Here is a 20,289-nt window from a genome sequence, read left to right as displayed (position 1 = left end):
AGAAGCATTTTTGCGTGAGAAAAAAGGAGCTGGGCGCATGCCTTTAATCCCAGCAATAGGGAGGTAGAAGCAGGTGGATCTCTGTGAGTTCGAGGCCAGCCTGGTCTACCAAAACAATACAGAGAAATCGTGCCTCGAAAAACCAAAAAAAAAAAAAAAAAAAAAAAAAAAGCTTCAATTTCTTGACTTGGGTGATGTTATTATATGGTCAGTTGATAAAGCCATATAGTACAATGATTTGTACAATGTTTTTATTTATCTGTATATTAGCTTATAATGGAAAATTTAATAAGACTCACCTTATCCAAGCAGAGATTCCCATGCCTCTCTGCAATAGCCTTCCTGAAGCCATGAGAAAGAGGGTACAGCATACTATGATGAGGATGTACAGAAGGCAGCCTATTCTTCTCTAGCTGCTCGGCTACAATACTAACCAACTTCTTCATTCGCTCATCATAGTCTGTCCAGTCACAGACAATCTAGAGGAAGCAAAAGGAAATTATCACCCAGAAAACCTATCCAAGAATTTTACAAGTCTTTGGCTTCTTAAAATAGTATTAGACAACCTCCTACAAATATGGCCTCGGGACTGATTCACTGCAAGCCTGACAACTGGAGTTCAATGCCTGGGACCACGTGTAAGGAGAGAAATGACTCCTTGTAAAAGCTGCCCTCTGCCCTCCACTTGCTAAAAAACAATCTCCAGTCAGGCTTTTGGATATCATGACACATAAAAATTAAAAAGTGGTAACAATACAGAAACAAAAAGACTGGACTATTATTCTTTACCTGCAAGCAATGAGCCAAGTTACAATAGGCATCAGGAAAGTCAGGCTTAAGTTTCAGAGCTGTGCGGTAAGAAGCTATTGCTTCTGGGATATTCCCTGAATCCTGAAAGGAAAGCAAGCTTATAAGCAGTTTCCTACAATGAAACTTCAGTGCTAAGGTGCCCACGTTAGACTAAGTAGCAGTACCTTGTGAATGGAAGCCAGATTGCTGTGTGCATCTGCAAAGGCAGGATTAATCTGAATGGCACGAGTATAACACTGCAAAGCTCCCTGAACATCCTGCATCTCCTTTAGAGTGTTTCCCATATTAGAGTAAGCATCAGCAAATGTAGGACTGATTCTGAAGGAGAAAACAAGGGTTTGATTATCTCCTGTAAAATCTTTAATGTTATTAAACTATGTGGGAAGGCTGGACACTGTGGTGCACATCTTTAATCCCAGTATCAGGGAGACACAGACAGGTGGATCTCTGCTGAGTCCCAGGCCAGCCTGTTTTACAGAGTTCCAGGCCAGGATCCAAAGCTACAGAGAAACCCTGACTCTAAAAACCTAAATAAAATAAATTTTAGAGGGCAGGGAGAGGAGGAGAGGGGAGGGGAGGGGAGAAGTTGCTGAAGTGGATGGGGAAAGCCCACGAACCCTCAACCCTACACCAAGAAATACAGGCATCTAAGGAATTTTGAGTGGGAGAAAGTCATCTATAGGGAAGAGCACACTAACTGGTTATCTAATACCAAATAGTCAGCCCTGAAAATATACATCTGAATAACATTATACATATTGAGCAGATTATATTTAGAAACATATCTGCATGTAAAACATATGCATTTATGCATGGCACAAGAATTAATGGAAGAGTTTTTCAGGGAAGGGGAAATGGTGCAATTGTATTATAATCTCAAAAAGAAAAACAGAAAAAAAAGCTATGAATCTGCCGGGTGGTGGTGGTGCACACCTTTAATCGCAGCACTCGGGAGGCAGAAGCAGGCAAATCTCTGTGAGTTCAAGACCAGCCTGGTCTACAGAGCAAGTTCTAGGACAGGACAGGCTCCAAAACAATACAGAAAAAAAATCTGTCTTGAAAAACCAAAAAAAGAAAGAAAAGCGGCTATGAATGTTTTACCTTATGGCTTCCTTATAATGCATCAGTGCTTCCTGCAGCTTGCCCTGCTGTTGCAGTACACTTGCTAAATTGGAATGTGCAGCAGCAAACTCTGGGAAGACCTACAGAGTCACAATCACAGCTGACATTAAATAGCAGAAAGAATCTCCCAATTACCTCCCACAACTCTAAGAACTTCACAACATACCTAACTTCTCTCTACCTTTTCCAAGTTATTCACTCTTCTGGTCTAATACCTTAAATACTACTGCTTCCTTCATTTTATCCCTATCTTCATTTCAAACATGAGGTAGACCTCCCTCTCTTCCCATTACTCATACTGAGTAATGCAGCCTCTTTTCTAAACTTCTACCACACCTACCAACCACTAGACACTGACCTTATTCATTGTCATAGCTTTACTCAGCTTACTAGTTATTGGCTTTGTACACATCTTATCTATACATAAAATGAACTCAATGTAGGGATGGATGTATTTCATGTCATAGGCCTTACATAAGAAAATGAATGATTCTCTTTAAGAAGTGAATGGCAGGCAAACAAACTGCTACTGCTTTCCCTCCACTCTCACAAAGGCTAGGCACCCAGCTACACCATTCAACATACTTCTAATGCTTTGCGATATAGGCGGACCGCTTCTTCAATATTGCCCTGCTCCCGTTTGATATTGGCGAGATTATTCAAAGAGTCTGCATGGGTAGGACACAGACGAAGAGCTGTGTTATAACAATCTTCTGCTTCAGCAACCTGGAAAATAAAACAAACCATTCAGACACTACACGGAAGAATCAGAGAAATCACTGATGTTCTAGTAATTTAAGTAACTGCATCATTAAGCCTAATGGCTAGTAACACAACACAAAATGGATTCGTTTCAGTATTCTCCTTTCCATCAACCAAAACTCCAAAGAAAACCAATACACCTATCTCAATACTTAACATATGAAGACTTTTCTTTTCTACCACATAACAAAGAAATAAAAGACTGAAAAATCCTTACGCTGCCCTTCTCTTTGAGAGCATTTGCTAGGTTGCAGTAAGCATCAGGAAAATGTGGCTGCAGTTCTATAGCTCGCCTGTAGGTATCAATGGCCAAGTCAATTAGGCCTTGTTCATAGTACACACAAGCCAGGTTGCCATGCACCACCGCATGATTTGGGCTCAAACTTAAGGCACGAAGATAAGCTGCAACAGCTCTGTGAAAAAAAACAAGAACATACATACATATATACACAAAATGCAACTAATATTAAATATATCATTACTATAAGTGTATTTATGGCATGTGGACAGGTTGACATAGATCACGGTACACATTCAGAAGTCAGAAGACAACTTTGTGAAGTTGGTTCCCTCCTTCCATTATGGATTCCAGTGATCAAACTCAGGTCATTAGGATTTCGTTCTAGGCACTTTTACCAGCTAAACTATCCTGCCTGAAAAAACTCCAACTAACTTTAATGGGTATTTTGTTACAATAAACTCCAGATACACTATACCAAAAATGTCAATTAATTTTAATAATGAAAACTAACTTATGGGGGCTGGAGAGATGGCTCAGAGGTTAAGAGCACTGACTGCTCTTCCAGGGGTCCTGAGTTCAATTCCCAGCAACCACATGGTGGCTCACAACCATCTACAATTCAATCTGGTGTCCTTTTCTGGCAGAATACTATATATGTAATAAATAAAACCTTTAAAAAACTAACTTATTATATATTTTATTGTGTACCAAAAATCTCACTTTTACAAAATGCATTTTTGTGGTACTAAGAACAGAACCTAGGTAGGCCCTCATGCATGCTAATCAAGGGCTCTACCACTGAACAGTATCCTTAGTCCTGCATTTTTACATTGCAGTATGTGGTTTGGATTGTCTTTTTGAGACAAGGTTTTACTCTGTAGCTTAGGCTGGCCTCAGAATCTGAATGACTCTTCTCCCCTGGCCTCTCAATGCTGGTATTTTAGCCTAGCCTGGTCTTGAACTCACAGCAATCCTTCTGCTTCAGACTCTCAAGTGCCAGGAAAACAGTTGTCTATTCCCACTCAAGAAGTAGGTTTTCCTTTGACAACAAAAGTTAAAAGTCAAGGGCTGGAAAGATGGCTCAGATAACAAGAGCACTGCTTGCTCTTCCAGAGGATTCTGGTTTGAAACCACATGGCAGTTTACAGTGATGCCCTCTTTCGGCTTTCCCACATAGTTCACAGACATACAAGCAGACATAAAATAAAATCATGAAAAACTCATGGGGCTGGGAAGCTGATCAGTGGTTAAAATGCTCGGTGTGTAATTACAAGGACCTGAATTTGGATCCCTGCACCATCTAACAAGCTAGGTATGGCCATGTACATCCAGGTGACCTCAGCACTAGGAGGAGGGAGCTGTGACAGGAGGATCACTGAGGCTTACTGACTGCAAACCTAGCCAAAAATGTGAGCACCAGGTTCAAGGAGAGACTGCCTCAAAAACATAAGGTAGAAGAGTGAAAGGATCGAGGATACCCAATGTCCTCTTCTGGACACCCGTGTGCTGCTCACCTACACACGTGTACATAAAGCCCTTCTAACAAACACACACACAATTGAAAAACCAGTTTCTTACACAAATAAAGTACAAAGTCAAGTTTTACTTAGCTTTCGGAATCAGATCGAAAGAACAAATGAAGTCCAAAAGGTAATTATTTCTAACAGTTTTACAATAAGGGAAATTCCAGTCTAACTAAGTGGAAGGATAAAAGCATTCAGAAAAACCAACAAGGAAAAGGAAAGGTCAGTCAACAACATCTTTAAGGCAAACATAACATCAAGAGGGAAAATTACACTCTAGAAAAATGTACTTCAAGAAGCTGTTGTCACATTAGTCCAACTCTGCAAAGAAAACTGATCATACAGAACATTCTCACCGATCAAAAATGCGTGCCTCTTTCAAGACATTTCCTAAATTGATGTAAGCATCCAGAAAATTTGGGTCAAGGGTGACAGCCTAAAAATTAAAAGACAGTTACTTAGAAAAAGATAGGATTTTGTCACATGAACTTCCCATTCAGCTTTTATTCTGAAGTCATTTAAGATATCCAATTACATTTTCTAGAATAAATCAGATTTTGCTCTTAAAAACATTTATTTAGTTCCCTTTCATCTATAAGCCTCATTAATATCAAAACAATGGGCATGTAGCTCAGAGACAAAGCACTTGCCTAACACATTCATACCTAGGCTCCATTCCCTGAAAACAAAACAATAACAAAAACTTCATGAGCAAAATGGATCCAATTTAACTGAGCAAAGCACTTCTTTCATTCCTTTTATTTGTTCTTTGACAGAGGGTTTCACTATGTAGTTCTGACCAGACTTGACCTCAAACTCAGATATCTACCTGTCTCTGCCTCCCAAGTGCTGGGATTAAAGGAATGAACCACTATACGAGCAGAATATTTCTAATGATTGGCCTTATTTTATTCACTCAGTCAGTTTAATGCTTCTAAAAGGCAGTGGCAGCCGGGCACTTGGGAGGCAGAGGCAGGTGGATCTCTGTGAGTTCGAGACCAGCCTGGTCTACAAGAGCTAGTTCTAGGACAGCCTTCAAAAGCCACAGAGAAACCCTGTCTCGAAAAATCCAAAAAAAAAAAAAAAAGGCAGAAACAAGCAGTGAGCTCTTACATAACACAACCCAGCCAGTCCTTAGTAAGATATGCAATTAAAGCTATAACATCAAACCAAGCATGGCAGAAGCCTATAATCCACGCAGTTGGGAGGTGGAGGTAGCAGGACACATAGTTCATGTTGTCCTCAGCTACACAGTGAGTAGTCTGAAGGCAGCCTGGGGCTATATGAGACACTTTCTCCAAATAAGCAAATGACATTCTGGTGCTGGGGAGTAGCTCAGTGGTAGAATGCTGGCCTAGTATACCTAAGGCCCTAGGAAAGCTATCCTTCTAAAACAGTAAATGTAAAGTTAACCAAAACACTGAAAAAGATAAAGGTGATAAAACATTTCAAGTAGTTTAAAGATTCTTAGAAACACTTCTTCAGAGATAACAAGCAAGCCTCTTATCAGAGAAAGATAGGACACCTTTAGTTAAGACTATCTACAGTCATAGACATTTACCCTGAAAATGTTTTTTAGCTTTTGCTTTGAGGTGAAGTCTAATTTTGCTGCTATCCTGGAATTCACTATGTAATCAAGTATGGCCCAGAACTCACACCAATCCAACTCGAACTCACAGAGATCCGCCTGCCTCTACCTCCCGAGTGCTGGGATTAAAGGCGTGCGCCACCACTGCCCAGCTGGTAGGCAAGCATTCTACCACTAAGCTACACACTCAGCCCTCAAACCTTTGAAAGCCTACTTCACCAATGGAATTTAGTCGTATCACAAGGGAACAGTGTCTTTGCCACTATTAAATGCTTAACTTATTAATGGTATAGTATATTGCTCCCCTATTTACTACATACAACATTCTTTATAAAGAGGGTTCAGGGTATATCAGGGTATAGCTCAATGAAAGAATGTTTGTTCACCATGTACAAAGCCTTAGGTTTGAGTACTTCCACCACATACACAAGCAAGCTTTACCTAATCAAAAAAAAAAAAAAAAAAAACAGAAGAAAAAGAAAGTAGAAAGTGTATGCTGGGGAGATGGTTCAGCGGTTAAGGGTACTGGCTGCTCCAGTTTCAGAGTATTCAACACCCTCATACAGATATACATGCAGGCAAAAACATGAATGCACATGAAATAAAAATAAATAAAAACCTTTTTTTAAAAAAGGAGTGTATGTTATCTATGGGACACAGTATAGTTTGTAACGCTGTCAAAAGATCATTCAAAGCCAGGTTAATCCCAGTACTCCAGGCCCAGCCCAGAAGTATAGCTCTGAGTTCCAGGTCTACATATTGAGCTCCAACATAACCAGAGCAATGTGAAGAGATCCTGTTCCCGAAAAGAAATTATATAATAAAATAAATCAAGGTCATATAGTCATCACCTCACCAACTAACTTCCTTTTGTTTCCTTTTAAAACAACAACTTATTTTTGGTTTTTGTTTTGTTTGGATATATATATATATATATATATATATATATATATATTTGGTTTTTCGAGACAGGGTTTCTCTGTATTGTTTTGGAGCCTATCCTGGCACTCGCTCTGTAGACCATACTGGCCTCAAACTCAGAGATCCGCCTGCCTCTGCCTCCTGAGTGCTGGGATTAAAGGTGTACACCACCAACGCCTGGCCCCCCCCCCCCCAACTCTTTTTTTTCTTTTTTATACCTATTATTTGGGGGGTTTGAGAGTCAGCCTAGAATTCTCTATATAGATAGAGCAGGCTTGGGCTGGAACCCACAGAGATACACCTGCCTTTGCTAGAAACTAAGGGCATGTGCCACCATTTCCTGCCTTAAAAATCCTGTCTTACTGGGCTTGGTAGCATTTGCCTATAATCCCCAGCACTGAGTAGGTAGAGGCGAAAGGACCACGTTCCAGGCTAGTCTATGTTACATAATGCCTGTATCAAATAAAACTAGTTCATTTATTATTGCTGTTGTCTATATGTGTGGTGGAGCTCATCCATGGCACATGTAACCAGCTCTCTTTTTCCACGGGCCTTCCGAGGACTGAACTCACTCACAGAGCAAGCACTTTTACCCACTAAGCCATCTCACCAACTCTTCAATTTTGTTGTTCTCTTGTTATCTGAGATAGCCTTTCTATACAGCCCAGGCCAGTATTTAAGTCCCAACACTCAGGAAGTAGAGGCAAGATCTCTGTGAGTTCGAGGCCAGCTTGGTCTACAGAGTGAGTTCCAGGTCAGCCAGAGCTACACAGAGAAACCCTGTCTTGAAAAAACAAACAAAAAGTGTTTTCAGTGACTAAAGTATACTCGCAGGTATTAAAGTATACTTGAAAACTGCCATATTATATGCCACCTGAAAATGCTACAATACTGTCAAGGAAACAAAAATATTACACAACTGGTTAAGTAAATGCCTGCTGTTTTATTCTAGTAAGAACGTTCTGTACACATAAACATTTCATAAAAAACATCAATTATTAATGACTAACCTTTTCAAAGTGATGAATTGCCAACCAAATCTCCCCTTGTGCATTGAAAACACATCCAAGATTACTCCAAGCTACTGCAAAGTTTGGTTGCGTCTCAATTGCTTTCAAATAACATGCCTTAGGAGGGTTTAATGAAAGAAGACGAGAAGGGAAGGAGATAAGGGGAAAGGGGAAATTTTGTAAAGGGGAAAAAAAAGATTGGGGAGGGGGAAGAAGGTGATATTATTATTTCTTCTCTGACCAGCCAAAAGTGACCCTGCAGCATAGGCTCGCTTGCGCTAAAACTAATGCGCTGCCACAGCTGGCTGTTCCTGCGCCTGCGCCACCAGAACCCAAGTGCAAACCACCATGTTCAGTTCTGTCAAGCAAAGAGCAATCCTCATCCCAGGACACAACTAGGAGGTTGGGTGTACTAAACACTAACGCCATACTCCTCTTATCTGAATACCTACAGGCTTTAGAGACTGATATTCAACAGGGCACCATGAAATCTAAGTTTCCCTAGCCCACATTTCTCAAAATGTGTTCTGCAAAATGCTAAAGAACTACCACAGTAAGGCCGGGCGTTAGTGGCACACACCTTTAGACCCAGCACTCAGGAGGCAGGATCTCTGTGAGTTCGAGGCCAGCCTGGTCTACAGAGCTCACTGTAGTTCCAGGACAGCCTCCAAAAACAATACAGAGAAACCCTGTCTCTAAAAACAAATAAAAAAGACCTATCACAGGAAAAACAAAAAACAAAAACAAAAACCACACCCAATTTCATGATAAAACAAGAATATAGAAAATAGATTTCTTAGCTGGGTGGTGGTAGCACACGCCTTTAATCCAAGCACTTGGGAGGCAGAGGCAGGTGAATCTCTGAGTTCGAGACCAGCCTGGTCTACAGAGCGAGTTCAGGATGGGTTCCGAAGCCACAGAGAAACCCTGTCTCAAAAAGCAAAAAACAAATATCACAGGAAAAACAAAAAACAAAAACAAAAACCACACCCAATTTCATGATAAAACAAGAATATAGAAAATAGATTTCTTAGCTGGGTGGTGGTAGCACACGCCTTTAATCCAAGCACTTGGGAGGCAGAGGCAGGTGAATCTCTGAGTTCGAGACCAGCCTGGTCTACAGAGCGAGTTCAGGATGGGTTCCGAAGCCACAGAGAAACCCTGTCTCAAAAAGCAAAAAACAAAAAAGAAAATAGGTTTCTTAAACTGGATATGGGGACACAGGCCTGTAATCCGAGCTCTTGGGAGGTGAAGGCAGGAGGATTATAAACTCGAGATCAACTCCAAAGCAGCTGGAGGGTGGGAGAAGAGAAAGCAAACAAAAAAGTTTCTTTCCTACAGAACTTCCCCAAGCCTTCAATCTCTCATTATGCATCTTATTAGAAAACCAAAAGAATTTAGAGACATGCCTCTCACAACAATGTTCTTCCTTAAGATCAAAACTAAACTACTGAGCCATGCAAAAATGTTTTTGCCAAGTCAGTCATCATCATTTATGCTTTAAGTTTCAGACTCTTCAAACTAACAGACACGCCTCTCTTCTGAGGAAGAAAATGAAACCTCACATGACAGGATTGTACCTAGGTTGAGGTCCCTGTAATGCGAGCGCAAACATCGCTGGCGCCACCTAACAGCATCGCACTGCGCAATCGCTGCGAACTGCTGCGCTACATAGAACACCCCTAGACGCAGCAAACGGCCAACCAGATCCATTAATCTACTAGACAGGCCCATGAAGAGTATTTGCTTAATGAGATTAGTTGGACTCAAGGTACATTAAAACCCAATTTTATCCAAAAAGCCTACAGAATAGGACTGAGAGAGCCAGTCAATCAGATTACTCATCTAGTCAACCGTTCACAGGGGCTCATTCGCACGCAATGCGCATTAACGCTGCGCAGCCTTTGCGCTACTGCAGGGTCACAGCGCATCATCAGAAGAGCAGAATGCTGCAATCCAAACAAAGAAGAAAAAGGAAAAAAAATGAACAACAAGAAGAGTTAGAAGCTTTTACTAGTAAATTTTCTAATAATTTTAATCTTAATTAACTTTTACTTATTTTTGACAGAATTGTGGCTATAGTATAAAACATTCTTTTACATAACTTGCTTGTAAATAAAATTATTATTTTAAGCTGTTTCTGAAGCCACAAGACAGAAGATTCAGGCATGGAGGCAAATTGTTTTGCTGTGGCAGTTACAAACCCGTTACCATATTTCTCATCATGTGACTTTTCGGTGCGTTCCTTGCTGGAAGAGGAGGAGGTTGTGTGTCTGCCCTAGATCCAGGCCTCGAGCTCCCTTCAGCGAGGCACCTTACGCATGGAATAGGAGGTTTCACCCACCTGAAACCTTCTAAATACAATATCAATGGTGAAAAACCAAAAACAAGAGAGAAAATAAAAACAAGATCATTAGTAAAAGTTCAACAAAGCAATTGAAATTCTTTGGATGTCTATTACATATGGGAATGAGGACAGTCTCAAGTCTGTAACATGGGAAACATGCAGAAGGGAGAGGGTTAATCAGGGCTATTGCATACAGCAGGGGTTTTGCTGGAAGAAAGGCTCTTTATTTTCTACAAAGACAACTTAATTTTGCTGCCATCTACTAGGAATGTATGCTGGCTTGAATTTTCAAATGCACTGATTACAAAAGAAATACATTGCATTTCACTCAAGAGTATTTTCTGGTTTACTAAATTCTCACAAAAAAAAAACAAAAACAGAATGACATTTTTCAAACTAGGTGTCTCCAGAGCTCTGAAACAAAGAAGTCAGCAACCTAAGGCAGGCGCAACGTCTCAGCCTAAACCGATGTCTAAAGCTGCAGTGAAGTGCAATTCATGTTAGCTGTCCGCTTGGTGGGGTGACAATTGATAGGAGCATATATCAGATATTTGGTCTAGAAATTACCAATTGCTTTTTATCAGCTAAGATTGAAATCAACATAGTTCATCAGCTGGAAACCTACATAAGGTTAATCCACAGTGTTGGTAGAATTTATGACTTTTGCACTTAAAACTAGTGCTTTTAACATTAGGTGGTGCTGAAAAGCCTTCTCCCTCCCTAGATGAGCAGTCAAACAGACAGCTACGCTGCGCATACACTCCACGCATTAGCATGCGCGTGGGGCTCAGAGCAACAGGTGGGAGGTTCAGAAGCATTCTGGTTTCTCCCCACTCCTCACCCCTGCAGCGCGGTTGCGTAAGGTGGCTTGTAACAAGACAACTGCATTTATAAATTTAATTGTAAATTATACCAAAAGCTTTAATTAACCCAACCTGGTATTCAAATTCATTATTTGGAAACACAGAATGCTAAAAGCCACCTTTCCACTTTGGCAAGTTTTCTTTCGATCAGTCCATTTCCCAAACAAACCAGCTTTGTCCTTCTGATTTTTTTAAAGGAGGTGGGTGGGGAGGAATAAAAGGAAGTGAGGAAGAAAAAGAAGGTAGACAAGGAGGAGGAGAAAGGAATTTGGGGAAGAAGTGGGGACAAGAGGGGCAGGAGATTCCAATTGTTAATTTGCAATATTTTAACAGCCTTTCTTCCACTGTAAAAAGGGTGAGGAAGATGAAGGGAGGAAGGTTAAATAAGAATTTTAAATGCCAGTATTACAGGGTAACATTTGGATGAAATTCTTCTCCACTTACAAGCCACAAAGGACTTAGAAGAGCAGCGTTTTCAATGGCACCTGCATCATATAGGCGTCTTGAGCCAAATCACAGGCACTCTGCTTGTCATTAGCAGGCAAGCCTCAGATTTGAAGGAATGTTATAGGTTCCCACTTAAGATCATGATGGAGCCCACTGTTTATAAAGATGACCTAGCTCAGCAGAAAGGCTCCACAATGCTCACGTTCTTGCTTTACCCCCAGATTTAGAACAGATATGCCAAAGCCTGGTCCTGCTCTAGTCTGAGGCAAGTCATGCTGAGTTTTCCTCAGTTTCATAGGATTATTTTGTGAAGATAGTTCAATGAAGAGTCGAAGACTTGGCAAAAGGTACAGGTTTTCCTAACTAATGCTTAAATGTGTTCTAGCAAACACCTACCTTGGCTTCTTCCAAGCGACCCAGGGCTTTGAGCAGGTTCCCCAGGTCACTGCGAACACAGTACAAATCCTAGAAACCCAGAGATAGTGTTGTTAATTATCCTGTTGTTCCCATAAAAAAATATCCCAACATCACTTCTATGCATCTAGCTGTGTCACTTTATTTTCGATTAAAAGCAGCACTTGACAAATTTAAGCACAGGCCCACAACTCCTCATCTTCTAATTCCCAGAAAATACACAAGTAACCTGATGGTGAAAATCTAATCTGAACTTACAAATTTACAAAATTTATTTCCCTTGCTTAGTATGAATACTATCTTTGGCTGCACAGATACAAATGTGTTTTTGCTATCAGCTGCTGCTCCAGTTCTGGCTGGGAGACCTGTATTGTCTAACATCCTTTCAAATGCATTTGGCCTCATCAATTTCAAACACAAAACTACAAGACCTTTCTAGAGCCTCTCTCCTCTCCAAATGTCACCCGTTGGGGAAAAAAAAAGATTGAATATTTATTCAGCTGTTTTATTCAAAGTTATGATGAATCACTCCTGTATCAAGGACCAGAAACTTTCCACAGTGGGAAAAACAGCGCTGCACTTAGCAAGTGATTACCTGTCAACAAACCTACCCTTTGGCTCTCAGGCTTATTTAGAAACCCTGACTTCATTTCATGCCTAGGCAGAAGGATTACCATCCAACCACAGCCTCAATCCTGCCACCTGCCACTAGATTACCCATTAGTATTAAGTGCCATCAGAGCTGAGAGGGTGAATAATGAAAAGTGGCTGACTCTGCTAGTCCCGACTCACAATTCCATGATCTGCCTGAGTTAGTGCTATCCCTCAAGCAGTGGCTGATGCTTTGGAAGAATACAGTTATCTTCTAATGGCCTTAAGCACAGCTTGATAGTAATCCTCAAACCATCTCATGTGCCACACACAGTAACACACATCTGTAATCCCAGCACTTGGGAAACTGAGGCAGGAAGATTGTCATGGGTTCAATTCCCCAGTTATATCATAGTGAGTTCCAGGCCAGCCTGCAGTACAGAATCTGATTTGAAATAAATAAATACGTGGATGAATAAATACAGCAAACAACTCACAGGTACCATTAATCTCATTACTGACTAATCCGTGTAATTACTCAAAGCACTTTGTAATCCATTTGTATTCTGAGAAATAATGGATTTCTATAATCTTGTAGATTTCCTCCTCTGAACCTTCTGTTTGGCAAGCTATGTCTAAATAATCCAATTTGTTTACACAAGCTCCCTCTACCAGTTTTTAGTGGATAAGTATCTTTAGACTTTTCACCAATTTCTACAGCTGTTCTGAGACACAAAAATCAAAAACAGTGCAATAACGAAGTGACTAAAGGATGTATTTTTTAAAGATTTATTTATTATTATACATAGTGTTCTGCCTACATGTATGCCTGCATGCCAGAAGAGGGCACTAGAACTCATTATATATGGTTTTGAGCCACCATGTGGTTGCTGGGAATTGAACTCAGGACCTCTGGAAGAGCAGTCAGCCAGTGCTCTTAACCTCTGAGCCATCTCTCCAGCCCAAAGATGTATTTTTTTAAAGATGTGTTTTACTATTTTTAATTTCAAATATGGGGTGTGTACATTAGTACAGGTACCCTCTGCAGTTAAAGGTATTGCATTCTCCTGAAGCTGGAGTTACAGGAGGCTGAGTTACTTGATAATGGGTATTGGGATCTGAAATCAGGTCCTCTGGAAGTGTAGTATGTGCTCCTAACCACTGAGCCATCTCTCCAGCATATATCTTTACCCACTGTTACATAATTTTACCAGCTAGTTTCTATGAACTTAGATGGAGGATTATATTTCGTCATATCATCTAGATTCATCACAGCATGCCACAACAAAGAGATTATCTCATCAGCTGGAAATGTAGGTCAGTTGGTAGAAAAAAATTAACCAGCATGCCAAAAGCCCTAGGTTTGATCTCCAGAGCTGTAAAAGAAAAAACAATTATAGTAAAATAAGTCCACTTTAGGATAAGGCAAAACATATCCTATTAAGCAGACTACTAGAGTGGCTGAGAGCAGAGCTCTGAAGCAGAACACTTGCCTACGAAACAAATTCAATCCCTAGTATCACAAAAGCAAAACAACTCTTTCAGCTGGCATGGTGGCACATGTCAATAATCCTACCACTTGAGATGGAAGCAGGGTCATTAAAAATTCAAGGTCATTCTTAGCTACTCGGTTCATGACTCAGTCTCAAAAATGCCAAAGTAAGGCCGGAGAAATGGCTCAGTGGTTAAGAGAACCTGCTATTCTTTCAAAGGACCTGAGTTCAATTCCTAGCACCTATACAAGGCAGCTGTGAACTGCCTTTAACTCCAGCTCCAGGGGATCTGACACCTCCTTAGGGCTTTCAAGAGCACTACACTCATATGCACAGATACAACACACACACATACATAATAACAACAATGTTTAGAAAACCAAAATAAACATAATTAAATCCAAGTGTACAAACATACATTCATGCACACACGTATGAATACTTAAATATCTACAAAAATACAAGAAACACTACAATTCTCCAAAAGTCCATTTAAAATCCTGTGTCAAATTCTGCTTAAGCTGTCAAATCAAAACAGTATCTACTAGGAGAATCACTTTGCTTAAACCTGGCTCATTCTGTCCATCCCTAGTTAATATTCATGAAAACCTTGATTTAATAATATACCCAAAACGAAGGAAAATAAGTGATGCGCGCGCGCGCGCACACACACACACTCAAAGGAGAGATTTAAGCTGGACCTTCATAGCTAAGTAGAGATATAAAGGAATAGAGCATCAAAAACAATGACAAAAACAGTATGATTAAAGGAACCATGAATAAGGTGTTCCTATGTCCCTCCCTAGTGTAACTACTGCTTCCCGACTTTCCTCTTAATGCTCCACCTCTGGACCCCCTTAGCATCCCTCTACGTACGCATGCATTGAGGAAAATCAGTCCAATAAAAACCTACAGTGGTTCTCAACTGCCTCTCAAATTCAATTCAAACTGCGCAGCCTCCATTCTTCTGAAATCTTCCAATTGACTCTGCTCTACTACACTCGCTTCTCGTCACTACTTGACTCACCACTTCAGCCTGGGAAGTCTACTTGCTGTTTACCGTCCTACAGAATGCTTAGGTTCTAAGCACCCTCTCAAGGGAGTCTTCTGATTAACACTCGCCAACAATAATCACCCGAGGAGCTTACATCTTTTCTCCTTTATGGATCAGGTCAGCTCTGTCTCACATGATAACCCCTCCAGAACACATTCCCCAACTCCTCACCAGTCACTGTACACAACAATAAGAACTCTATTTAAATGTGACCCAGAGTGGAAAAAAGTAGAAATAGGTGAGCTATGAGAAAACCTTCTATCTGGGACTCTCACAACAACAAAAGCAACATGACAGTAACACTCTACACTGTGTTATCTACCATCCAAGTAGAAACAACTCAACAACTTACATCTATCACACAAATAAGAACTCTATGCATAATTTGTAAAGGGATTGATTGCCAAGTATGGACAAGTCTAACAAGCTAACATGAGAAAGAATCCCAGAAGAAACAGAGCCTTAAAATATGACAAGCTAAAGTTTCAGCAACTATATTAAGGCATAGAACATTACAGAAAGCAGCTCCAAATATAAAAATATGAAACAGCTCTATCTCAAAACTTCTGTAATAGAATCAGACTTATAAGAGGAGAAGCACTGCTGAAAAACCAGTAAAATGAACTTAACATTTTCATTTTTCACTGCTACAAAACCAACACATTCTGAGTTTCTCCAACTAATTTTCAGACTGCCAGCTGCACCTACAATTCCACCCATGCTAGAGCAGCAATTCATATATCACAAAGAACACACTGTAAGGAACAGACTCAAAACACTGGTAGTGCTGAATTGACAATAGGCATTTGATGGAAGTCTCATCTAGTTACGACTAGATATCCTGAAAACTTAAAAACACAACCACTGTGGTTTATTTAAGTGAAATTGAGGGAGTTGGCACAATTCCATTTTTATTCTGTTAAGAACAGAGAAATAAAATAGCATTTCTCCCTACAAGAAACAGAGCAGGGTGGGAAGAAATAAACTCATTGTTTTAGTGCTTTGGAAGTACATAATGCTGAGTTTCCTGTTAATAGGTTAGATATTTAACAATACAAACTAGAAATAGTATATATTTAGATAGTTGCATGGCTTTGTCTCTCACTTTAATTTTTCCTTCTCAATATAAGCCTATGATATACTGTCAGCAAAGGTAACACTCTACACAGAGAGGGAACTAAAAACCTGAGCCAGGGCTGAGGATCTAGCTCAGGTGAAGAGGGCTTAGCTACCCTGCATGAAGACCTAGGTTCTATCCACAATACCACAGAAACTGGGCATGATGGTGCATTCTATAACCTCAGCACTGAGGAAGGAGCAGCAAACTCAGAAGTTCAAGGCCATCCTCAATAACTTAGTGAGTTAGAAGCCAGCTTAGGCTACACAAGAACCAATGTCAAGATAAATTAGCAGAGTAAAGTTTACCAGGATTACAACTATGAAAGAGAGCCAAGTTTAGTTTACAAAGGAAAGGAGAAACCTAGGCCTGATTACTGAAGGAAAAGAATGCACTATCCTGTGCCTTAGGAAGAGTCAAGTACAAGCCCTACAACAGCCCATTCAAGGTTAGTTGCCAAAAACTTTGTTAGTAAACTGGATAGAACTGCAATAAAAATTACAAATGTTGGGGCTGGAAAGATGGTTCAATTGTTAAGAGCACTGACTGCTCTTCCAAAGGACCCTGGTTCAATTCCCAGCACCCACACGGCAGCTCACAACTGTAACTTGAGTTCCAGTGGATCCAGCTATCTCACACAGACATATCAATGTACATAATATTTTTAAAAAATTATAAATGCACTCTAACTTCAAATATAAAATGAATACCACTGAAAAAATACGTGAAAACTACTTTCATTATCTGCAAGCCTATGCAATTTCTCACTAGATTAAAAACAAAATGAGTAAAAACTATTGTAATGAACTCACAAATAAAAACATGTAGATAAACTAAGGTATCATTCTAACGAAGAATTGGCCCAGACCCAAACTTTATTACATCTCAATGAACAGTTAAAACAGTCATTCCATACAGTGATTTTTACCTTTAAAAAAATAAAAGCAAAGCCAGGTGGTGGTGCATGCCTTTAATCCCAGCACTGGGGAGGCAGAGGCAGGCGGATCTCTGAGTTGGGAAGTCGGCCTGGTCTACAAAGAGTTCCAGGACAGCCTCCAAACAATACAGAGAAACCCTGTCTCGAAAAACCAAAAAGACACAAAGATGAAAATGATTACAAAGCTTTGGCAAACTACTAAAATAAACTTTAGTTTGCTAAATTGTAAGGCTAGAGTCAAGAGCCAGGCAGATATGGAGAATTGTTTCCAGGCTGTGCACAAAGACTGCCTTTGGACACAGAGGACCCTTTTAAACTTTCTTGTTCATATCAACATTTGTTTCGATAATTCAACTTCAAGTTTCAACCTCCACTTCACCACTGCTAGCTACGTGATCTCAAGAAAGTTATATAACCCCGAGTCTGTTGGGGATTTTATTATTGGTAAAATTAGAAATAATGCCCTCCTCATCAAAGGATCATGGTAAAGGACTCAGAAAGACTTGTATCTGAAGCAGCCATATCTGAGATTGTAAAGACTTTAGATAATGGCAGCTGTACCAGTTAATCATTAAGCTCTTCCAGGGTGGTTGCAAAGTCAATGTTGATATAGCTCAAGTATATGCTGATGCTGCCAAGACCCTTCCCCAACACTTATCTCTTAAAAGTTTACAGACACTTTCCCTTAACTACATCAGCTATTTAAAGGGCAAGTTTTTTTGTGTTTTGGTTTTTTTTTTTTTTTTTTTTTTGGTTTTGAGACAGGGTTTCTCTGTATTGTTTTGGAGGCTGTCCTTAAACTCGCTCTGTAGACCACCAGGCTGGCCTTGAACTCCCAGAGATCCGCCTGCCTCTGCCACCAACGTCCAGGGCAACTTTTACATCCCTGTATTTTATCTAAATTTTTTTTGTTTCACACACTATATTTTGATCTTTCCCGGACTCTTAATACAGTATAAGCTTAATGTCTGTTAACCAGGATACACTTATTCCCTGAAAACACATGCAACTTGATTAACAATACAGAGAAACCCTGTCTCAGAAGAAAAAAAAAAAGAATTGAAGAGCTAATGCAAAGTCTGGTCTGTATACACAATTACCTTAATTCTACTACTTCTTTTTTTTGGTTTTTTTTGGGGGGGGTTTGAGACAGGGTTTCTCTGTGGCTTTGGAGGCTGTCCTGGAACTCGCTCTGTAGACCAGGCTGGTCTTGAACTCACAGAGATCCCCCTGCCTCTGCCTCCCAAGTGCTGGGATTAAAGGCGTGTGCCACCAACGCCCGGCAATTCTACTACTTCTAACTATATTGAAGGAGGGGATACATTGAGATTGTTTTGTAATCTAGTTTCCACATCACTAATATATCAGCAACTTTTTAAAAACCATTTTATATTGCAGATTAAGATCTTTTTGTAAGGATTCAGGCATTATGCTGGCCTGCCCCTGTCACCTGGCAGAATGCACTCAGGCAGTACTCTGGTCAGCCCAGGGTTTCATGAGCACTAGTCTGCACACAGGTGCAAAGGACCCCTTTAAAAGCCAGACCCCACCCACTTGCACTCTCTTTCCCGATGTTCCCTGGGGCAGACAGAATTTTTCCTGTCTCCCTCTTCTCTTCTGTCCTCTATGTGTCTCTCTACCTCTACTCTTCCTCCCCCCACTTTCCCTTTCTAATAAAACTTCTCACTTAAGCTGTTTGTCCCCAGACTCTGTCACCCTTGCCTGCCATAGAATCCGCCAAGGTCCTCCTCACACTTTATCATAACACTTTTTACCCATCATTCCATGTAAATACCCATCAGAATTTAAGCAAAGTTCACTAAAATAGCACAAAAAACTTGTGTCTTGTGCTTTATTAGCATTACCAAAAGAATTTTATTGAGTATAATTTTTTATGGTTTTTTGAGACAGGGTTTCTCTGTGTAACAGTCCTGGCTATCCTGGAACTCATTCTGTAGATCAGGCTGGCCTTGAACTCAGAGAGATGCGCCTGCCTCTCTACTGGGATTAAAGAAAGCATGCTATGTAAATTTGTAAATATTACGGTGGATTTTTTTTAAAGTCACGCAGACCAAGTCAAATCAATTTCATCATTTCAAGTGCATAAACATATTAAACATATCAACTCGATTTTCATGGGAAAAAAACCCCTATTGTCTGAAGTATCAAATGATGTTTGTTTTCTGGATTGCTGTGAAGGGAAAAGACCTGATAAACTTTTACTTACAGGATTGTACTGAAGAGCAGAGACGTAAGCTTGTACTGCTCCTTCCATGTCACCTGCTGCTACCAAGGCTGCTGCCAGGTTAATATAACCATCAATGAAATCAGGCTTGAGCCGCAAGGCATGTCGATAATGCTCAATTGCTTCTTGCAACTGCCCTCTTTCCTTGTACACATTCCCCAAATTCGAATAGGCTTCTGCGAGAAGGGGATTCTGTTTAATTGCCAAGGTGCTAAAGTGAGCAGATCTGGAAAAGTGGAAAGCGTTGATGAATGGATAGGCATATTAGAAAAAAAGGAGCCGTGGCTCATATTCAACTGTAACAGTTCCTGAAAACCCTGTGCTATGCAACATTACCCTTTAACCAGCACACACCAGAAGTTTGAAAACTAAAACTTTTCTAAGATGAGGGTATCCAGATTTCATACAAGAAAGCTGGGTCTTTTTTTTTTTTTTTTTTTTTTTGGTTTTTCGAGACAGGGTTTCTCTGTGGCTTTGGAGGCTGTCCTGGAACTCGTTTTGTAGACCAGGCTGGCCTCGAACTCACAGAGATCCGCCTGCCTCTGCCTCCCGAGTGCTGGTATTAAAGGCCTGCACCACCAACGCCCGGCTTGGAAAGCTGGGTCTTAAGAAAACTGTTATTAGAATCTGTCACCAAACTGCCACATTGCATAACGTGATCATTAAGATCAAGAATAAAAATGCTATGTGCTTGAATGTCATTTTCCACTTGTTGTTAAGATTTAATGACAGTCATCTTCAATGCCTAAACGTGCCAAATGATTAATTTACTAAAAGATCCAAAGTACAAATTCTTCTCTTTTG

General features: G+C 40.3%; 1 protein-coding gene across 3 annotated transcripts in view; it reads right to left on the bottom strand.

Annotated features, from left to right (window-relative positions):
- Ogt (O-linked N-acetylglucosamine (GlcNAc) transferase) overlaps positions 1-20,289 on the bottom strand; it is a 41,050-nt gene that overhangs the window by 17,309 nt on the left and 3,452 nt on the right. For all 3 annotated transcript variants that reach the window (XM_040744263.1, XM_040744261.1, XM_040744262.1), the window contains exons 3-12: positions 19,468-19,711; positions 12,031-12,099; positions 7,978-8,094; positions 4,815-4,894; positions 2,912-3,107; positions 2,518-2,658; positions 1,912-2,012; positions 975-1,128; positions 790-891; positions 300-479 (exon numbers count right to left, since the gene is read on the bottom strand). In XM_040744263.1, coding sequence (XP_040600197.1) covers positions 300-479; positions 790-891; positions 975-1,128; positions 1,912-2,012; positions 2,518-2,658; positions 2,912-3,107; positions 4,815-4,894; positions 7,978-8,094; positions 12,031-12,099; positions 19,468-19,711 — 1,384 coding nt within the window. The remainder of the gene's footprint in view (positions 1-299; positions 480-789; positions 892-974; positions 1,129-1,911; positions 2,013-2,517; positions 2,659-2,911; positions 3,108-4,814; positions 4,895-7,977; positions 8,095-12,030; positions 12,100-19,467; positions 19,712-20,289) is intronic.

This window comes from Mesocricetus auratus, unplaced genomic scaffold, assembly GCF_017639785.1.
Source record: "Mesocricetus auratus isolate SY011 unplaced genomic scaffold, BCM_Maur_2.0 Super-Scaffold_100003, whole genome shotgun sequence".
Taxonomy (NCBI): domain Eukaryota; kingdom Metazoa; phylum Chordata; class Mammalia; order Rodentia; family Cricetidae; genus Mesocricetus; species Mesocricetus auratus.
The sequence above is the reverse complement of the archived record's forward strand: the minus strand, read 5'-3'. Positions and strand labels throughout refer to the sequence as shown.